Source organism: Vicugna pacos, chromosome 35, assembly GCF_048564905.1.
Source record: "Vicugna pacos chromosome 35, VicPac4, whole genome shotgun sequence".
NCBI lineage: Eukaryota > Metazoa > Chordata > Mammalia > Artiodactyla > Camelidae > Vicugna > Vicugna pacos.
The window spans coordinates 14,006,799-14,028,190 of NC_133021.1; the positions used below are offsets into that span (position 1 = coordinate 14,006,799).

Sequence of the window (21,392 nt, forward strand, 5' to 3'; positions counted from 1 at the left end):
CAGGTGGCGCCAAGAGCAACAAGTCACCAAGAAACAGTTTTTGATCTCAGGAAGCTGGTTCAGGAGGAAAGAGGAGTAAAGCTAGCTGGGACCCCCTCCTCCTCCCTGCCCCCCACCAAGTTCCCTCCCTAGAAAAGGTCTTCGAGCATTAAAAGCATTAAGTCCCCTCAATGGATGTTAACACGGTCCCCAGGGAGCTTCTGCTAGACTTAATTCTCCCCCCAGAAGTGTAATCGCATTAAGTAGCAAGTTCTAAGTGAAGGAGGCTAAAAGGATGCTCTTCGACCCCTCATGTTGCTTTTTGATGATAAGCCTGGTCTGTGTCACTGATCAGTGGGGACTGTCACCCAGGACTTCAACTGGCTTAAAGCCCAACCTTTTTTGTTCTTGTTTTATCTGCCCGTAAATCTAAGTGATTTTGAGTTATCTCTGCTCTGGAGATCCAGCTCATCAGAGAACAAAGTAGATTTGGTGAAGCAGAAACAATTCTGCTCCAGTGCTCCAAGTAAAGTTGCTCCATCTTGGAGACCAGATCAAAGTCACCAGGCAGAAAGAAAAATAAATCACTCCATGGCATTAATTCTAATCACCCTACATGTTGGAAAAGACTCCACCCCACTGAGGTCTGGGTGTCACATCTGGTAAGTGACATGCTCACATACTAGCAAAGGGAATCTAACAAGCTTTGAGCCTTCATTTCCCAAAATCCAAACGCTGAAGTGATTAACTGAGAGCCTAATAAACCAGTCTCTGGGCTGCCTGACTGTTCCGCATGGACCCTCACTGTCACTTTTTATGATGAATTTCATTCTGGAGAGCCTCAGCCTGAAATGCTGCCACATTTATTGACGCTTAATTTTGAGCAATAAAAATTCGGTGCAGAAACTATGTAAGTGGTACAGGTATGAAAGCAGGGAAATATATAAGCCTATCAATCACAAATTTGCAGTAATGGTATATATAGATTTTAATATTGCATCTAATAGATTCCCTGTGGAAAGAGAATGGCCTTCTTCGCTCTCAGCATGAATTTATAAATCTACGGAATTTTATTACAGGAAAACCAGGTCAAATGGAAATGAAAGATGAAGTGCACATCAAAAATGCATAAAGCTACATGCATTACAGAAATCATTTCCCATAAATTAAAAAGAAGACAATATAAATTATATTGTTTTTCTCAATGGCTAGATGTTTTTGACTTTGTTGCTGAGACTGGAGGTAGCCTTATACTGGTTTCCTTTGCCTTGGCTTTTGGAAGCTTAGGGTTTGCCAGGAAGAAAGAGTGTAAGTGAAGTTCAGAATCTCAGCTAATGATGGTATGGGACTCTGTTATGTGATTCGGCCGAGGCTCTTGCATTATTTTAAATGTGCGGAAAACTTGGAAAGTGAGCCCCATCTCATTAAGTCCCTTCCAGCTCCGTGCAAACATCATAGCCGTGTCTGGCATTTGTTAGAGGAGTGAAATAAAACAGCTCTGCTTGTAGCCACTCGACAGAGTCACTTCAGAAGACATTTAGGTGGACTGGGTACCACACCAGAGCTCTTTAATCTGTGACTTCTGAGAAAGTGACAGTGTAATAAGATAGTGTGGACTCCTAGACTCTCTGGCTCTGTTAAATCTCTCTAACAGTTGATTAAGAAAGAGCAGTTTCTAATGATTCTGGACCATTAGTCCTAAATAAGGTTAATGAATTAATTTAGCAGACACTGGTCCTCGGAGGCGGTGGACATGGCTTTAAGAGGTCTGCTAAGCCACAGAGGCATTAACTGGCTCTGGTCACTGCAGGCACTGTAACATGGCTTTGACCAGTCAAGCCACTGACTAAAGCTGTTTCTCAGCATCTCTCAGCTTTCTGCTAAGAAAATTAAGAAATACACATATCTCTTATATACGTACACACACACACATGGAATTCACAACCTAAAGTCTGAAAGCTATTTGCATTAGGTTTCAAATCCATCCTGTGAACACCTCCACCGATTTAATCTCTGGAGCTGTGGAGGGCAGAGGTTGGGTTACTGTAATTTCTAAAGTCTAACCACTTGAGCACTTTCAATTGGAGGCGAATATTATTTCATTCCCTGCCAGATTATAGGAAGATGCCATCAACTCAGGCTCATAAATAAATTGAACTCCACATTCACAATTGTGTGTGTGTGTGTGTGTGCGCGCACGCGAGCGTGTGTTTTGCTTCCAGGCATATCTTTTAGAACACTGCTTGGTAGCTGTTGGGGAAATCTATGGCTTCAATCATGAAACCTCCAAAAAGCATATTAGAGAGATTAACTTCCATCGTAAAGATGTGATTTAAATTCCTCTCTGTATGAACGCCTCCACTCGCCGTCTCTTATTAAAACAATATACCACCTTAAGCAGCGATGGCCTGTTCTTCTAATTACGCTGACGGAAATCTAAGCCAGACAAAAGTAAATATTTGATAATTAGTTAATAATTGCTCAAGACTTACTGTGAAGCTAATGCCATTCCCCGGCCTCCGCCTACTTTACAGCGTTAAGTCAAACGTGCTTACAACCAGATCCCATTTTAAAACACATTATTTAGGTTACAAGATACTGTTTATAACCCGGCACGGTCTTCCATTTACTTAACAGTCAGTGGTTTTAAAAAGCTAAGTGGAAGCAGCGACTAGGTTCGGAATTTTCAGATACCCTGGTGCCTTCCACCGTATATATCAGATTCATTTATTGACACTCGGTAACTTTCGTTCACACTCCAGGCGGAGCAGGGCCGCTTTGCCAAGCGGAGGAGGGAGTTCCATCCGCCAGCAAACCGCTGCCTCCCGCAGGCACCCGCCGGAGGAGGCAGCTCGGGGGAGCTGCGGGGGAACCAGGAAGCTCTCCCGGTGAAGCGTTCATTAACTTTCAACAGCCATCAGATTTTTGAAAGGGAGTCTGCTCTAATTGCCTTTGGGAGGAAACAATGTTAAGATAATTGGTGTGCTGATCGGGGAAGGTAGGCAGCTCCGCCTGGTAACCGAGGCAGGCAAAGCCCCCAGCAGCCAAAGCACCAACTTCAGGCGGGAGCCGGAGGACTTGAAATCTCCCTGCCCGGCACCGACCGCTCTCCTTCCCTTCGTTCTTTCTCCGCCTGGATGAAAGTTTCCTTCGCCCGGGAGGCGGCCCTGCCCGGGGGTCCCCGGCAGCCAGGCGCGGGCAGCGGGAGCCGGCTTCACCCCCGCGCGCCCCCGCCTGTCACTTACCGTTGCGAACAGCGGCGGCCGCGGCCGCGGCCAGGGCGAGCGCGGCGCACAGGAGCGGCAGCCCCCTCTCCATCCTCCTTCGCCCGGTCCCGGGCCGACGCGGGAGAAGCGAACGCGCGGGGCAGACAGCGCCGGGGCGGTCTCCGCAGTCCGGAGCGCGTGCACTCCGCCCAGAGCTGTAAAATCCTCAGCCCGTCTCCGAGAAAGGGAAGCGGCGAGGCAGTGCCTGGATCCGAGAGAAACGCTCCTCTTTTTGTGTCTCAAGTCGCCTGCATCCTGTCATTTAGCTCCGGTTTCCTCTCTCTTTTCCCACACTTGTTCCTCTTCCAGGAGCCACTGCCCGGGCCATGTCTCAAAAGGGGGGGGGGTGAGGAGGAGGAGGGAAACACACCAACGCCAATTTCCAGAAAGAAAAAAAAAAAAAACCCGGCTTGTTTCTGGACCGGTTGGAGCCGAGGAGCTGGCGCCCAGGGGAGGTCCGGGGTGTCTGCGCGAAGGAGAGGGGCGAGCAATGAAAAGATGAGCGGGAGACGGAGGAGTTTCACCAACTGCACCCCCGCCTCCCCCGCCGCCTCCGCCCCCTCCCCTCCCGGAGCCCTTCCCTCGCTTCCTCCCGCCCCTCTCCCCGCACAGGCTCGCCGGCAATTGCCTGACAGGAGACGAGGGGGAACAAGTTTCCCTCCGTGTGCGTGCCGCGGCCGTCTGTCCGCCTCTCCCGCAGGCCCTGCAGGGATCTCCCCGGGAAGGGAGGCGCCCGGGGCTGCACCCACGGCGGGTGGGCGGGCGAGTGTAGGGAGGGGGCGTCGAGGTCGGTGGCCGCGCCAGGGTCAGGCTAGCCTCCCTCGGGCCCCCGGGGGAGAGTGGGGCAGCTATCCCGGGATCTCGGGGATCGGCTGCCGGGGCGTGCGGCGCGCCCGGGAGGTGGCAGCCGCTTCTCCCAACTCTGAGCCCCCGGGAGGCGCCTGCGGCGGCCGGCCCGCGACCTGGGGAGGAGCCGCGGGGCGCCCCGGAATCCTGCGTGCCAGGCCTGGAGGGGCCAGGGATAGCTCGGCTAGGGTGGGGGACACACCCCGGAGCCGAGCGAGGGTCGGCAGTGTCGCTGCCACGTAGAGCGGAGTCAGAAGACTCTCGCGGGTGAGGCTGGGCTGCAGCCCCACCCGGCCTCTCTGCCCGGTATCGGGGCGCGCGGCTGGACTCCAAGCGTGCCTGGGTGCCCGCCCCGCGCCACGGGCTCCATTGTTACCAGAGGTCTGGTGCCCTCTCCTCGGGGCAGAGGGGACGCCTGAGGGTGGGAGGTGATGCGCCTTCCAGCTAGGGGGCAGTCGTCACCCGACCCCGCCCAGCCTCCTGACTCGGAGCCCAGGTGCTTGGGGTTTGGAGATTAGGGGTCCAGCGGCCCAGGTTCCCGCGCATCCCGGGGGAGGGAGAACGGGGGCGGGGGGCGAGGTGCTGCTCTTGGCAGGGCTCTCGGGGGCCTTCTCCGGCCACAGGCCATTGTCAAGCCGGCCCTCCAGCTCCTGCTCACCCCCGCCTCCCACGGCGGCGCGTCCTCACTGTGGGCTGGATGCCCCCCAGCTCCAACCCCGAGGGCTTTCCGGGAACGGCTGCAGAAGGCCTCCGCGGGTTTGAATAGCAAGGACATTTCAGGGAACAAACAGGTTTTGGCCGCCGCTCAGGCCCTTGAGAGGGTAAGTGCCCGCGCACCCGCCTCGGAAGGAGTTCGTGGGGAAGGTGAAAAGGTCAGACGCCTCCTGCGACCGGCGTTTATGTGCACACCCGAAAGCAGGGCCCTGTTCCTACCTGGCGCAAAGAGCTGGCAAAAGAGATTTAGGAATGTTGGCGAGGAGACTCTGGTCAAGGGTTTTGGCGGAGGGACGAGGGGCGGGGCGGGAGAGAGACGGCCCCGGGCGCGCGGGCCCCAAGCGAGGGCTCCGTGCCCGCGGGTCGCGGCCGGGCGCGGTGACGAGCGCCCCTGGGGGTGCAGGCGGGCCGGTGCCGCACGGAGCTGCACCCCATGGCTCGCCCGCCCGCGCCCAGGCGTCCCAGGCCCCCGAGCTGGAGACCCGCCACCCCCCGGGGGGGGGGGGCCGCTGGCCGCCCCCCAGCCCTGTTCCCGAGCGCCTCTTCGCGCTCGCGGATTTCCTCCTCCTCGGCTCTCCGACCCTGGACGCGGGGCAGGAAGGTGGCACTCGGAGGCTCGGGGTCGGACGCCTGCGGGGAGCGGAAGGGGCGGTGGCGCGGCGAGACCGGGCGCCATGCGCGCCCCGCGCGGACCCCGGGGAGCCAGCGCCGCGGAGGGAAGCCCAGGCCCTTGGCTCCCACGGGCGCGCGACGCCTCCTCCAGCCTTCCCCTCCGTCCCCGGCGCGCCCCCGCCAGTCCCGGCCCCCGGCTGCGCGGGGAGGGCGAGCGGCAGCGTCAGACTTGGGGTGACCCCGGGCGACCTCAGCCCAAGGTTCGGGGGGAGAAGCGCCTTTCCGAACCTGGCAGGTTGACAGAGGCGGCGAAGCGGGAGGCACAGCGCGGGGCGGCCTGGAGTCGCGGATGCCCGCCTCCTCCCTGGTGGGAACCGCGCGGCCGCGCTCGCTCCGGGGACCGGCTTTGACCCTTCTGTGCCTTCGCGGGGTGAGCGAGGGGGCACACGCCGAGACTTGAGCCGTGTTGTTTTTAGAAAACTGCCGCCAGTCTCTCTTCCCCTTTCCCTGCTGAGTGTGCACTTCCCAGCCTGGACCCAGCAGGCCAACAAATAAAGCTGGCACTCCGAGAGGGGCTGCCCCGCCCCCGAGCCTTGACCCCCCCCCCCCGGCTCCCTCCCGCCTTTCCTCTTCTTGGGGACCTGCTCCTCCCAAGGGTCGAGGCGCACGAAACGCTTGTCTCCTTTCTCGCTCAGCTGCTGAGCACGACTGCCCGTCTTTCTCCAGTCAACTAACAAGACAAGCAGTGTGTGCTCTGGGGAAAATACCAATTTAAGTTATGCCTCTGATTTTTCTGGTCTCAGCTGATTGGAGGCTTCTGTTGACTCCGGAGTTTCCACACACAGACTGGAACCGCACTGATTGATAATTGCGGACTGGTGGTTTGGTACAGAGCAAATTGTCCTTGCTAACCACCACCCTCCTCTGCTGTTGAATGCCACTAAGTGCTGAAAAGGGTCAGTTTTAGATTTCCGCAATTCCTCTCCAAGGGAGACAGGAAGACCCTTATAGGAGGGTAAGTGACAGAGGAAGAATTGCGCAGGATCCCTAGGTTGATAGTATTTTGGTCTTGTGAACACATCACTCTCCCCGACATCACAAATCCCGAGACGAGGTAGGACCCCATCCCCATGGAAGGGAAGATTCGTGGACCACACTCCTGGAATGCCAGGCAGAGGCCCTGGACGGGCGATGCCCCACCGAGGACTACCATGAAGGGCTTGGGGTAGTGGTAACGCTCTCCACTCCGCCTCCGGAGCCCTGCTGGGACCGAGGCCTGCCTTTAGCAATAGACTGGGTGGTAAACGTTTGGTTTCTTCCATCAAGCTCTCATCAATTTGTCAGAAATAAGGTGAGATCCATTGCTCTCAGAAGGCCATCTGAGCCACTGACTTCCTCCAAGGATTTCAGGTTGATGTGTATGGAGATTCAGGCTGGAATTTCAGAACTGTATTAAGTCTAGTCAGGTTTTTTAAAGCATCAAATCCATGTATTTCAGAAAAGCAACACCACAGCACAGTTTCAGTAGGAGCTAGCCCAAACACGGAATGGAAGAATGGCAACAGAAAAGCTTAAGAACTGGATTTTAAATTAATCTCCTTTCACTTAAAAAATTTCTGTTATAAAGGGTACTCTGTCAAGTGACTATCATTCAAGAGGTGTCTTTTGGACCTCACATAAAGCTGTCTACCTCATTTGGAAAGGAAAGAAGAAAAGAAACCAATGAACTTTTACTTTCTGACCCTTCATTTTGGGCCTTTAAAAAATTACCTTGAAAATTCTTCAAATATTGGAGAAAAAATTACCATCAAAGTTTCAAAACAAAGTTACAGTGTCAAGTTTCTGTAATGCAGTATATGGAACAAGACACAGGAAGACAGTGCTAAATTTTGAATCATGTCAGTAGAGTCAAAACATCTGTTGGTGTTAGTCACCAGAGCTAGCATTTGAAAACTACAGTTTGTCTGAAAGAATAATTTTAGATTATCCTGCCTTCATTGAACTACTTTTTAAAAAAATTGTTCTTATTTTTTTATTGAAGTATGTCATTTTACAATGTTGTCAATTTCTGGTGTACAGCATAAGGTTTCTGTCATACATGTACATACGTATATTCACTTTCACATTCTTTTTCATTATAGGTTGCTACAAGATATTGAATATGGTTCCCTGTGCTGTACAGTGGAAACTTGTTTATCTATTTTATATATAGTAGTCAGTATCTGCAAACCTCAAACTCCCAGTTTGTCCCTTCCCACCCCTTTCCCCCCGGTAACCATAAGTTTGTTTTCTACGTCTGAGAGTCTGTTTCCGTTTTGTAAATAAGTTCATTTGTGTCTTTTTTTCAGATTCCTCATATAAGTGATATCATATGGTATTTTCTTTCTTTTTCTGGCTTACCCCATATTTATTTTTTAAAACAACAACATATCAGCATCCTATGTGCTGTTGTCCATAAGTTAAACCTCCAAACAGAATGTTTTGAGTGCACTCTGACTCACGAATTAATTGCCAGTTTAATTTAATGTTTTTAACTGAAGTACAGTTGATTTACAATGTTGTGTTAGTTTCTGGGGTACAGCATAGTGATTCTTTTATACATTAATATGTATATTCCTTTTCATATTCTTTTTCATTAAAGGCATTGAATATAGTTTTCTGTGCTGTACGGTAGGACCTTGTTGTTCATCTATTTTATATGCAGTAGTTAGTATCTGCAAGTTTTGAACTCCCAATTTATCCCTTCCCACCCCCTTCCCCCGGTAACCGTAAGTTTGTTTCCTATGTCTGTGAGTCTGTTTCCGTTTTGTAAACAAGTTCATTTGTATCTTTTTTTTTTAGATCCCACATATAAGTGATATCATACGGTATTTTTATTTCTCTTTCTGGCTGACTTAGAATGACATTCTCCAGGTCCATCCATGTTGCAGCAAATAGAATTACTTTATTCTTTTTTATGGCTGAGTAGTTCATTGAATTACTTTTTAATTATAAAAATTAAAATAATAATAACCAAGAGAAACACTCATCAAACCAATAAAAACATCATTAGAGAGCACATACTCAGCATTTCAAAAGGACTATTTTTAAGCGGGACAATCTTAAAAATCTGATTTGAGCGATCAAGTAAGGAAAGCTTAGCTCTGAAAATTTAATCATAGAGAACTGAAATTCTGAAGAATTTTTAAAAATCAGTAAAAAAAATAATTTAAAAGCTATCAGCCAAAGACCACACAAAAACACCACAGTTAAGGGCTGTTGTTATAGTGCAGTGGTAGGGTACTTGCCTCACATGCACAGGGTCTTGGGTTCAATCCCCAGGACCTCCACTAAAGAAAACAAATAAACCTAAGTACCTGCCCCTCAAAACAAACCAAAACCAAAAAAAAAATTTTTAAAAGCCCCGCAAATAAATTGGAGGGAGATTAGAGGGTGTCCATTCTAAAACCTGACCAAGTATTAGAAAAGAAAAGAAACACGATGGTTTCTCAGAATTGTCGAATTTATCCTGACAGAACTTTTACTTTGTATTCTTGTTAGATGCCTGTGGCTGTACCAGGAGAGTGGATCAGGAGCAGAGCAAGGGGCGGAGTGGAGAGACCATGGAGGAAGTAACGTGGGTGAAATCTAAAGACGACCACGAACAAGGGTCATGCGGTGGAGACTGAAAAGGACGCATTCTTGGTGGGTTTAGAAGGTTTGACCAACAGGACAGATGTTGAGCTGGGTATTCCAGGGAAGGAGAGGGTGTTGTCAAGGATGACTCCTAAGAGTCTAGCTTCCAGGGGGAGGGCATAGCGGAGTGGTAGAGCACATGCCTAACACGCAGGGGGTCCTGGGCTCAATCCCCAGGACCTCCATTAAATAAATAATTAAATAAATAAACCTAATCACCCCTCCCCCCAAAAATAAATAAATAAAAAATATAAAATTAAAAAAAAAAGACTCTAGCTTCTGTAACTGGAGAGCCTTGGCATAGACACAGAACACGAGACTAGTGTGAAAGGAAGATCATGAGCTTGATTTGGTCTGGGTTCAGTGCTTAGTCTCAGAAAATCAGATGGGTCAGGGATGTGGGGGAGTCATTTGGGTTGGACATAGATCTTTGTGAGTCACTGTCATGGAGATGAATGATGGAAGTGAGACGAACAGATGGAAGCAACTGCTGAGGGAGTTGGGAAAGGAGGCCCAAACAGAACACCACAGAGCACTGAAAGGCTGGAATGTCAGGGTGAGCCAACAAACGATTTGGGGAATGAGCAGCTGGAGAGGCAGGAGGAGAATCAGTAGAACGTCGTGTCCTAAAAGTCAAGGAGAAGGGGGTTCCTCAACAGAGTTGGGGGGACTAGGAGAAGGGGGTTCCTCGATGCAGCTGAATTCTGTTGAGAGTTCTAGTCGGTTGAGGACTGAAAGACGGTTGGCTGTTGTTGTTGAGGGCTGACTTCAACAAGAGTCAGATTGGAGGAGTGAGGGGTAGACAGGACTAGAGGCCATTGGAGGTGGCTAGGGAGTGAGAGGAAGGTCAGGAAATAGTGACAGTGAGTAGAGGTAATTCTTTCCCGAAGTTTCTGCTGAAGGGAAAGAGACAGACAGACAGTTCTGGAAGGAAACAGAGTGGAGGGAGGTTAAGTTTTCCCTTATTCGTTTGCTTTTAAGATGGGGTAGTCTTGAACATGTTTCCACCCCCCCCCCAATTTTTTAACTGAAAAAACAAAGACTCACCATCTTACACCAAAATCAAGATCAGCGTTGCACACGTGTTTCGCAGCTGTTTATGTGATTTTGGGGGCTTGCTTTAAATTGTTATGTAACTTCCTGCCTTGATAGTTCAGACAAACGTATTGAGTAGACTATTTGTCAGTAGGCATCTTTCTTCAATTTATTATGTTAAACCATGAGACTGTTAAAATGTTTTGCCTCCTCTGTAGAAGGTGATCCATTAATCCATGTTGATTTTCAGCTACAAAATTCAGCACCTAGATGGACTTGCCCTAATGCCACACAAAGCTTGAATGAGGTGAGGAAATCATGCAGAACAAGGCAGGTCCTCCTGGAAGTTTCATATTTTAAAAGTTTTCATCTTATCAGTGCAGCAGGTTACCTTTTGCAGACACATTTTCTTCCTGCTCGAATGCTGTAAACACCCCAGCAGGGACACTAAATAGTAGTGTTGGCAGGAAGGAAAAATATTTGTTAAGAGACACTCCTGTACTTTCTCTTCTTCTTCTTTTTATTTAGTGTAAGCTTTAGTTGTAGAAACTGGCAATAATAGAACTGTCAAAGTTTAGACAGCAAAATTGTATGGTGATGGGGATACGAAAATATATGTATAGGTTTTACTTTCGAAATGTCGGGCAATGAAAGCAAGTGCACTTCAGACTTTTCTAATTATTATTTGCATTCACGGAGTTCAGAGCAGACCTGGGGATGACCAGCCTCTGAAGGCACTTCCTTTCTCTCCCAGGCCACGGGTCAAAGAGCCAGGAGACGTTGTGGGCTCAAATTTAGCAAGCTTCTGCAGCAATTCTGTGATGGAATGAAATCCGGGAAATGGATGTTTTGAATTTAGGTTCATATCCTATGGAAGTTGGAAGTAAAGTTTTGTCAGAAAATAAAATTAACTTACACAATTGGTTTGTTCTTTTGAAAAGTCACAGTATAAACAAGGTCCTATTGTAGAGCACAGGGAACTATATTCAATATCTTGTGATAACCTGTAATGAAAATGAGTATGAAAAAGAATATGCATATACATATGACTGAATCACCATTGTGTACACCAGAAACTAACGCAACATTGTAAATCAACTATGCTTCAATTAAAAAAGAAAGAAAATTGACAGTAATAGTCCAATCGCTTGTGTTTTATGAGGTCAAATGGTTTCTTAAATTCATACTGTGCTGTTGTCTCTAGTCTGGTATACAAGGCACATTTCTCCACTGGAATTTTTTTTAAAAACCCTTTCTAATTTTACAGACTGGGGGATTATATTGAGGCATAGACTGTATGTTGTCAAACACACTCAGATTTCACTTGGAGTCTCAGATTGACTGAGACATACTCAAATTTAATGTTGTTGCCAAAGCAAACGCCCATCTTGGTGATTTTTAAGGTTCTGTTGACCTCAGTTTGAAAATGTCTGCCTTGGGTTTTTAAGTAGTTCTCTCTCTTTGACCAACTCTACTGTTGTGAAGTTGTTGTTCATCTTGATCATGTCAAGTGAACATCTTTTCTCAGGTAGCTGTAAGGTAGGGACTTTCCTGTCAGATGAAACAGGAAGGATCTTGTCAATTCAGGACACAGGCGTGTGTGGTAATCAGGGTTGTCCGCTGCCTATCAAGACACAAATCTGGATTCGTGATACACAAAGGTAATTTAATGGTCCTAACTGGGAAGTCAAGGAATAGACCTGGCTTTGGGCAGGGCTGGAGCCAGTGTACAGGACATCTTCTGTGTTTCATCTGAGCTGCTTTCCTTCCCTAGCAAGGAAGAGACTCTGGGCAGAGGCACCAGGTGGTCACGGCTGCTCTGCGCTGAGGGCAGGGCACCCGCCCTCCCCCAGGGGATGTCACTGTCTTTAGTAAAATTCTGATTGGCTCCAGTTGGATTAGGTGCCCTGTTGTAGAAAAATGTATTACAGCTCGGTGTTACAGCTCAGTTGTGACAGCAACCTGGATCCAGGCGAGAGACCAAGCCCCACTCGGAGGATTGGAGAACTCAGGTTTACTACAGCAGCAGGCCCAGAAGAGTTAACACTCCAAGCTCTGGACCCCGTCTGTAGGTGTACACAGGCCTTTTATAGGCTGCCATTTACACTTTGCAACATCATATGCAAGTAAGATATAACAGAAGTTGACTAATTAGGAACAAGCTTTGTAGAAATGAATCAATCAGGAGGGAGAGAAATAACCAATCAGGAGTGAGCTCAGGGAACCAACAGAATTTTCGGGGTAAATTCCACTTTCCTAGAAGTAAGCTGTTTCAGAGGAAGTGAGATAGAGCCTCTGGGCCAGGGAACCAGATGGTGCTGGCAGGAGAGTAGTGGCCCTGCTGGTCGTTTTTTATGAGGCTTCCCACCTCAGCCCAAGGGAGGTGGGTTACTCTTCACCAGCCTGGGTCACCGGCCCACCCTGCCTGTGGCCATGAGGACATGTGACCGACAGCATGCAAAAGAGGGTATCTCCCAGAGAAAGAGGGCCTCTGGATTCCATGAGGAAAGGGAAGGGGATGCCAGGCCACGGAAGCCACAGGAGTCCGCTCCCTAGAAGACCCCTCTCTTTTTCACTGAGTTGTTTTCAAGTGAGACTGCACGAAACTTTCAGTTCATTTTTATTAGGGTTGATGTTAGTGTGTTGTGTTTGTTTTATTTTGCTTTGTTTTGATTTTTTTTCACCTTTTTCACATGTGGCAGGCAGCGTGAGTCCAGAGTTTTTATTTCAAAATCTTAGGATAGTACTTCATTCAGGGTTGACTCTCTGTAAAAATTATGAAGCAGGAGAAGGAGTTTGTTTTTTCATTAAACTGAAAATTTTATTTTAAGGCAGTCCTGAATGTACCAGTTATTATTTACTTTTCAATATATCTTCTAATATAGCCATCTTTTCATTCCCAGTATATCTCTAAGAAAAAAATAAGTCTCCCAATTACTATATTGCTATTCAGGTTTTTGGGGTTTTTTTTTTGTTTTTTTCCCTTGTATGTTAAGTGATTCATTTCTTCCTTTTTTTTCTTTTTTCTTTCTTTCTTTCTTTCTTTCTTTCTTTCTTTCTTTCTTTCTTTCTTTCTTTCTTTCTTTCTTCTTTCTTTCTTTTTTGATTGTATAGAAGTATAGTTTACAACTAATTTCTGGTGTACAGCATAGTGTTTCAGTTATACGTATGTATTCATATTCTTATTCATACTCTTTTTCATTATAGGTTCGAAGGAGTTCATTTTAACTCCATCATCTTTTTCGTGAATGTCCTGCATTTTTTTCCTCTCCTCTCTACTTCCTCACGAAGACCTTTACAGAAATAGATCACTGTAAGAGCCCAGTACTCAACCCGCAGAATGGTGAGATTTTAGGGGCCATGCTTTGCAAGTGGGGGAGGTTTACTGAGGTGAGGAACCTTCGAGGATTCCCTCATACAGATGTTGAATGAGACACATATGCACACTAGCGTCAGGGTAAAACCACTGGGGTTCAGAAATTCTAAGCTGCTTTTGAGGGGGCAATGAGGACATACTTACTCTCGGGAGATTACCATGAAGACATAGTCTAAGACTTAATAATAAAATAATATGTTCTCTTCCACAAGTGAAAGTTTTTAGGGTGACATGATTGGTGGGTTCTAGGTACAAAGTTTGCAATGAACATCAATCAGATCATAAAAAGAAAGGCTTGGAACAGTATGTTCTTCTGCAAATCTTGTGTGGTATGTTTTCTTGAGGTATGTTAAACTCCAAGAACCATGAATAAATAGGAAATATGAACAGACCAATTACCAGTAATGCAATTGAATCAGTCATAAAAAAAAGTCTCTCAACAAACAAAAGTCCAGGACCAGATGGCTTCATGGGTGAATTCTACCAAACATTTAGAGAAGAGTCAACATCTTGTCCTTCTCAAATGATTCCAAAAAATTGCAGAGGAGGGACGCTTCCGAACTCATTCTATGAGAGAGGCCAACATCACCAATCATCCTGTTAGCAGAATCAGACAACAATATCACGGAAAGAAAAAATTACAGGCCAATATCGCTTATGATCATAGATGCAAAAGTCCTCAACTAAATTTTAGCAAGCTGAATCTAACAGCACATCAAGAGGATCATACAACATGATTCAGTGAGATTTATCCCAGGCGCCCAAGGATTTTCAGTATCTGCAAACTAATTAATGTGATACATCATGTTAACAAAATAAAGAATCAAAACCAGGTGACTACAGACATAGAAAACAAACTTATGGTTATCAGGGGTAATGGGGGTGGGGAGGGATAAATCAGGAGTTTGGGATTTGCAGATACTACTATATATAAAATAGATAAACAACAAGGTCCTACTATACAGCACAGGGGACTATATGCAATACCTTGTAATAACCTGTAGTGAAAAAGAACATGAAAAGGAATAAATATACATATATATCTGAATCACTATGCTGTACACCATAAAACTAACAAAACATAGTAAATCAACTTTAATTGAAGAAAAAATTGCCCAGCAGGATGCTAGAAAAAAACAAAACACGAAACAGGTGACTATATTGAGATATATCGGAAACATTCCCCACACACCTGTAGAACCAGCTTGTTTCATTCTCTTTTACTAAATGTTACCCTTTACAATTAAAAAAAATTTACAAGCTTCAATGGGGATGGGAACAATGGTGGGGAAAGCCTCACCTATGACAGCACACAACAGAAAGCACGACTTAGCTTCAGAGCACTGGGCTGGGAGTCCAGTCCCCACTCTACCTGATGTTGGGTCATTCTCAATTCATTGTTTTATCCTGCTGGGCCACCAAGGTTTATGCCTGTAAAATACAGATGTTGAATGAAGTCATCTTTTAGGACTTTATCAGTTGCAAAACCAAGTGATTCTACTGTCTGGTGAGCAGTTTTTAAACAACGCTGGAGTGGGCATGTCATCATCCAAGGTCAAGTGAGACCTTGAATGTCTTGAATGGCGGGGAAGGCTGTACCAGGACTTCACATGGCATAGCTCACACCAACAGGGCTCCCTTACGCTTCTGAGACTGGAGACCTTCTCAGTATATTTTCTTTCTGGATTGTTTGTGTTCCTAAAATGGATGGTGAGCCTCTGAAGTGACAGGGGGAGTGTGTCCTGTGTCCATCTGTGTATACTGTCAGCTCTCCTAAGAAACATGCTAATAAAATAACGTACCATGAGAAGCATGGTGGGGGATGATCAAAACCATGAGAAAAATCAAACAAAGAAACCACAAAGCACACAGACACCTCTCATCCAAACTCTTTTCTGCCTGACCTCTCATAAGTATAGGGCGAGTCAGCAGTCCTATTCAGCTGGGAAGAGGAGGACTTAGTTCATGAAGGGTATTTGTGAGTTAACGAAATTATAAGGTTGGGGAAAAGATTCACTGAGAAAATATGGGGTAAAGCACAGCTGTTTTTCTGTATGTTTCTCTGATCATGTGATGCTGGGGTCCTGGAAACCTTCTCATTTCTAGACATCCTTGTCGATGGAAGCAGGTTGGGTACCAAACTGGGTTTCTGTGCTCTAGTCCTGGTCCCCTCCAGGAGCAGTGGTGGTGTGTCACTGGTTCCAGGTCAAGTTAAAGACAAATGATCACTTATTTTGATTGTAGCTCTCCTTTTATATCACCTCTAGCATCTATACCAAGTGTAGATTCCTTTTAGAGTATTTTTCAGAGCAAATTTGAGTTTAATGGCAGGTTTACTTATAAGCTTAGAAGCTCCACCTACCACATACTGTGCTTTTGATAGATAAGTTTTCTGGGCAGTTTCGGGGTCTTCATAGACTTACCGGGTGGGCTCATGCTGCTAAAGCTGTAGCTAGCTCCAGCAAACATTCTCAGTATTATGAAATCCAGGATGTGTAGGGGCTTTGTCATGAACATAAAAAATATTCTTCAGTGATGTGCTGGCTCAGAGCATGAGGGGGTCAGAGAGGAACCGCTCCATCCGTTTAACAAAGCATACCTTGACTGTGATTTTAACAATCATATCCCTTAAGAAAAACTGTTGTCAGTAGATAAACAAGATTATACTGTACAGCACAGGGAAATATATACAAGATGTTGTAGTAGCTCACAGTGAAAAAGAATGTGACAATGAATACATGTATGTTCAGGTACAACTGAAAAATTGTGCTCTACACTGGAAATTGACACATTGTAAACTGACTATAACTCAATTGAAAAAAAAATCGTCAGAAAACAGTATAAATAAAAAAAGTTTCATAAAGGCCCCTGAAGAGTCCACCTTTTCCCCTGAGGCTGTATTGACCATCCTGACTTTAAAATCCCTCGTCTTATCCCTCCTGAGTTTCCCCATTCTGTGCTCCCTGGGAGTTTCTCTGTAAAACAAGCCTGCGGGTAATGAGGCAATCATCGCCTCCATTGAAGGCCACGTCTGTAAAGATCCAGGTAGGCGTACTCCGGTGGATGGAAAAATCCCCCAGAGTGGTACCCTGCCACCCTGAAGGGGATGCCCGGTCAGAACCACAGTGGCCCCTGACTGGGTCTTAATCCCACGACCGGGCAATTCCATTCCTGACGACTCGTCACATTTGAGAGGGAAAGGGAGGTGCCCCCAAGGGCTTCCGTAATTAAGCACAAACACTCTGACAGCGCGAGGTCAAGGCCTTGCTGTTGTATTCGCGCCTTCTGCACGCTGCGGCCTCCAGACCGTTCCGTTCAGTTCCGAGCCGCGTGGTGCCGTGGCCTGGCTCGTGTCCTGTTCCTTCTGGTGCTTTTCCTTTAAAAGAAGAACCAAGAGGGCGATCTTTTGGTGTTTGTTTGCTTCCTTTCCTTTTTGGTGATTCTTAGCTTCTAGCGTCGACACACTTTTCAGCCTAAAGCAAAGCGGACATTCTAGACACAAAAGCCACTGTACTTCCAGCAACTCGATTTCCCAAAGCCCCGGGGGATCCTGGGAGCTGTTAGGCTGCGGGGTGCTTACAGGCGCTCCCACCACAGCATTATTAGCTAGCGTGTTCGCTGAAAATACCTTCTTCATCTACTTCTTTTTGGACCAGTTTGCTTTCCCTTTCTACAGCTACAACCATGAAATATATGTTCGCAATATCTTAGTTCCTCTTCTTTCCCTGGTGGAGTATTTTCAATTCTGTGATTTCAGCTCCTGCTGCTTATGTGGGGCAATTATTATTATGTGTGGTTCCTAGCCCAGATATGGGTCACACTCTAGAGATCTGCTTCAAAATTAGTTGGTAAGAATGTTGCATGAACTGATGTCATAAAAGGCAGACCACAGGCCAGTCCACCAAGACATTTTAAACTCACACTAATGAAGCTAGACTTCCATTATTGGTGGCTCTGAGCCGTGGGGACTTGGGTGACCTGAGCCCTGGGTGTTTTCAGGAGGGGCAAGGGCTCTAAGTCAATAGGTACAAACAAGGAGAGATGAGCTAGCTGGGCTCCTGTCTTGGGACTGCCAGGGGGACTTCCTAGGTAGGGGGCCCAGATGCCATGGGATGCTTGGGGTCCTGGCTCCAGGAAGGAGGGTGCATAAGGACATCAATTAGAAGAAGAGGGTCAGAGGGAACTGGTGTTATCAGTGGGGCCAGGGATGGCTTTGTTACCTCGGGTGGAGCAGCAGGTAACCTGATTGCTTCCATTGGTAAATGGCTGATTTAGAAGTTAGGGGCTGTCTCAGTCGATGCAGTTATCATTATAACTTTAAAATCAAAACAGCAGGGTCCTACTGTAGAGCAAAGGGAACTGTACCCAATACCTTTTAATGGCCTATAGTGAAAAAGAATATGGAAAGGAATATACATACGTGTATAACTGAATCACTGTGCTGCACACTAGACATTAACACAACATTGTAAATCAACTCTACTGCAATAAAAAATGTATAAAATCAACCATGTTTCACTAGGATAGTTTCACTCGATGCTTTCTAAGTCTGGAGGTCCTCTTACCACTTTTCTCTTCAAGTAAGTTCGTCTGGTTCTCTGTCCTCGAGTCATGCCTTTGTGTTTCTGCTATTGGATGAAAATGGTTATATACAACGTACCATTTTAGCATCTTCCAGAGCAGATTCAGAGAGTTACCCTCAGTTCCCTCTACCCTTCCTCTCAGGACTCAATAATAATTTTTTCACTTTCATTTAGCCTTCAAAAAACAGGATAATGTATCCAAAGATAAAGTCAATTGCAAAGTGCTTTTGCCTCAAAAGCGCTGACTTTTGCTATTCTTGATATCAAATCGCCATTGTTTGGAAGCAAGAAAGATCATTTCAAAATGATTTCAACAATCTAGAGGGGCATCGAAGAAACTGTCCAGCCCTGCTGCCATTTTTCAGATGCATTCTTCTTGCTAACGACTGTTCTGTAAAATCGTTATGACCGCTCTTCTGGTTAACGTAGTAATCTAGAAATATGTAGACAGCTTGCTCTTGTATCTGACTTATCCTTGAGGCCATCAGAAAGGTTAGTTCCTCTTGCCGACGCCGATCTGTTATTTCTTCTATTTTCAGGGTGGAGCTTAGAAGACCCAGGTGACATGATCAATAAGCCATGTTGAAAATGGCTCAGAACTCCATTTTATCTTTTAAAAAAAAAACCTTTAAAATCAGAAGCCCTGGCATCGCACTCTCCGACTGCCACAGGAGACCAGAAGGATGTCAGTGCTTTTTCCTGTCTATTTTTGTCCCCTGCCGTATCACAGCCCTGGAAGGGAGCTTTAGAAGTCATCAGTCTGTGCTGTTGCCTTTATGCTGAGCATCACAGACGAGAGATGATCGACCTTGTTCCCAAAGGCCTGGCTGTGGGAAGTGTTTCAAAATGAATGGACAAATATTTGTGCTTACTGTGTAGGTAGGACAATGTGGGGAGAAGACCGCAGGGAAGTAGAAGACGCCAGCCACACCCCCTGGGAACCTTCCGGTCCGTCTGGGGAGGACAGATACCTTGATGTGCAGAAAGCTGCCGTCAGAGAACCTGGCGTAGGTCTTGAAGCTCTAACCCACTGACCACTGCAAATATGTCTCCCTGACATCCCTGTCATTTGCTCCTGTCCGTCCATGACTGGGAAATTCCAACTGCTAAGAAACGTTACCCAGCTCTAAATTCTGAAGACTTAATGTGTGATTGTTAGGTCTGTGAGGTTAGAAGACTGCTGTAGAGATAGGCAGCTGGGAGACACAGTCTGGCTTTACCAGTCCCTGACAATGTGGCCTTGGCAGTCTCACGCCACGTTTTTGCCTTTCAATTTCCCATCTGTAAACTGAGGGAGAACATACCCCCTCATACAGGATTGGGGGAGCTCCATGTTTAATTTCAGAACAGGGTCTGCTCATCATGTCAGATGGTATTTGTTCAAGGTCATTCAAGTACTTCATTACACCTTTTGTGTCTTGTCTCCCCTTCTTCCCTCTGCCTGCTCTTTTCCAGGTGAGACCTCTCCGCTCACATGATTCCCAGCATCACCGTTCAACTGTTGATCACAGGGTGCAGTTTCAGAACTGACTCAGTCTTCCTGGTTGATTATTAATGTCGCCCTTACTCCAAACAAGGATGAACAGAAACGAGAGGGTCAATTACTATGTTCTAAATACTATCCTTATAATATTGTACCCCAACTTTGCAAAAATGTCTTAGCAAAAAAAGGTGAACAAAACATAATCCTTTCCTTCCCGTAAGAACGGCAGACACATAAGCAACTTCCTTATTCTCTTGTTCTTAAGTCTGAAGGGCCAACCATGGGTCACCAAGCATCTGAGAAAAGCCTGCAGCACAGAAGCGAAACACCAGAAAAGCAAAGCCAACCCCAAAGGAAAAAACATGGTGAAAAAAAACAACTTAAAAAGTACTCAGAAACTGTGACTAGTATGCTGAGAGACTTGAGAAGCTACTGTATTGCAAGATGGGCCAGTTATTTGTGAGGGGTGGGGGGAAATACATTCCTTAATAACCTGGTCGCATAGTCCTTCTGGAGTCACGTGCCGGTCTGCCCTGCTTACCGTCTTGCTTTAGGAACTCCCACTTTGATGCCTGGGATTCGCTCATCCATCTAACTCTTCAGTCTTCAAAGCTGACCTGAAGTACCCGCTCTCTGGTGGGTCTTCCCAGAGCCACACTCGGGGCTCCCTAGTGTTCGGTTAATTCTTCTTGTCGGCTGTGTTCTGGTTCCTGATGCGGTCTTCCCTCCTTAGGAGGCTACAGAGTCCTTGAGAAGAGGGGTTTATTTGATTCATCTTCTTCCCAGCATCTAGCAATGGGCCACATAAAAGTCTCTCCAGTTAAATAAAGACATACTAAAAATGTTCACGTGGCGGGTGCCTTCTTTCTGATGTTTGCACCCTAATGATGAGAAGATGTGGGAAGCCTGGCAGGACAACGGGCCCGTAACGAGCATCTATTTTGTGCTGTGTGGGACACGAAGTGGTTTACATCTTCGTTCGTTTGATCCCCGCAGCGACTTGATAAAGTTAGCATTATTATCCCCACTTACACATAAGTAAAATGAAGTTCAGAGAGTCTGAGTCACCGGCAGGCTCTCATTTATAGATCCCAGGTCTGGGAAGTCAGTAAAAACTAGGACAAGGACTCAGATTAACCTGAGTTCCCCTAAAGCCGTAGACAGATTAAATGACTCAGAAGAACGTGAAGTGGTTTGAGTTCTAGGGGAAAAGCTACATAAATATGATAATGACATTTTCTTATTCAAAACTCTTTCAATTGCATTGTCTTTGCAGACAGACTAACCGAATTCCAATTCCCCAGCCTAGCACTGAGGAGCCGAGAAACTGAGTGGCGACATACATCTCCTCCCTTCATTGCCATGAATTCCACCTTCATCCTCTGTCTTGTTGGCATGAGCTCCGGGGATACATGCCTCTTCCTAGCTTTCCACGTTTGCACGCTCTTCCTCCCACCTGGAATGTGTTTGGTGGAAAGCACCTGCAGTGCTAACTGGTTTCCGTAGCCTCATCCTAATTGCCTCTAGGGTTTTCTTAAGCTTTTGGGAAAAATAAAATTCTTAATGGGCCACCATTGCAAATGCTGTGGCAGTTCGGGAATGTCCAGCTAAAAAAAGACCTTAAAGGGACACAGATTCAGGCTTCAGGAAACTATAAAAGAAACCACAAGGTTGGCACTTCCAACAACATGATAAAACATCACCAGATACGTGGCTTGAAACATGGAAAGATGATTGAAACTTAAGGATATAAAAAGCTGTTTTTTTTTTTTTAACAGTCTATCCTAAGAGATCATTCTGAACCAACCTACATCTGTCACCCT

General features: G+C 46.5%; 1 protein-coding gene and 1 long non-coding RNA gene across 8 annotated transcripts in view; one reads left to right on the top strand and one right to left on the bottom strand.

Moving 5' to 3' along the window:
- The window catches only part of NRP1 (neuropilin 1), a 146,911-nt gene extending 141,050 nt beyond the window's left edge, over positions 1-5,861 (bottom strand). For 6 of the 7 annotated variants that reach the window (XM_072955463.1, XM_072955462.1, XM_072955461.1 and 3 more), the window contains exon 1: positions 3,225-3,732. In XM_072955463.1, coding sequence (XP_072811564.1) covers positions 3,225-3,297 — 73 coding nt within the window. In that variant the 5' untranslated portion in view covers positions 3,298-3,732. Of the gene's footprint in view, positions 1-3,224; positions 3,733-5,705 lie in introns of those variants that run through there. The other variant, XM_072955458.1, reaches the window with a different exon arrangement.
- Positions 4,648-13,566, top strand: LOC140691599 (uncharacterized). Its single transcript, XR_012067354.1, has 3 exons — positions 4,648-4,912; positions 8,958-9,101; positions 13,335-13,566. It is a non-coding gene; the product is annotated as an uncharacterized lncRNA (long non-coding RNA).
- The last annotated feature ends 7,826 nt before the right edge of the window (positions 13,567-21,392 follow it).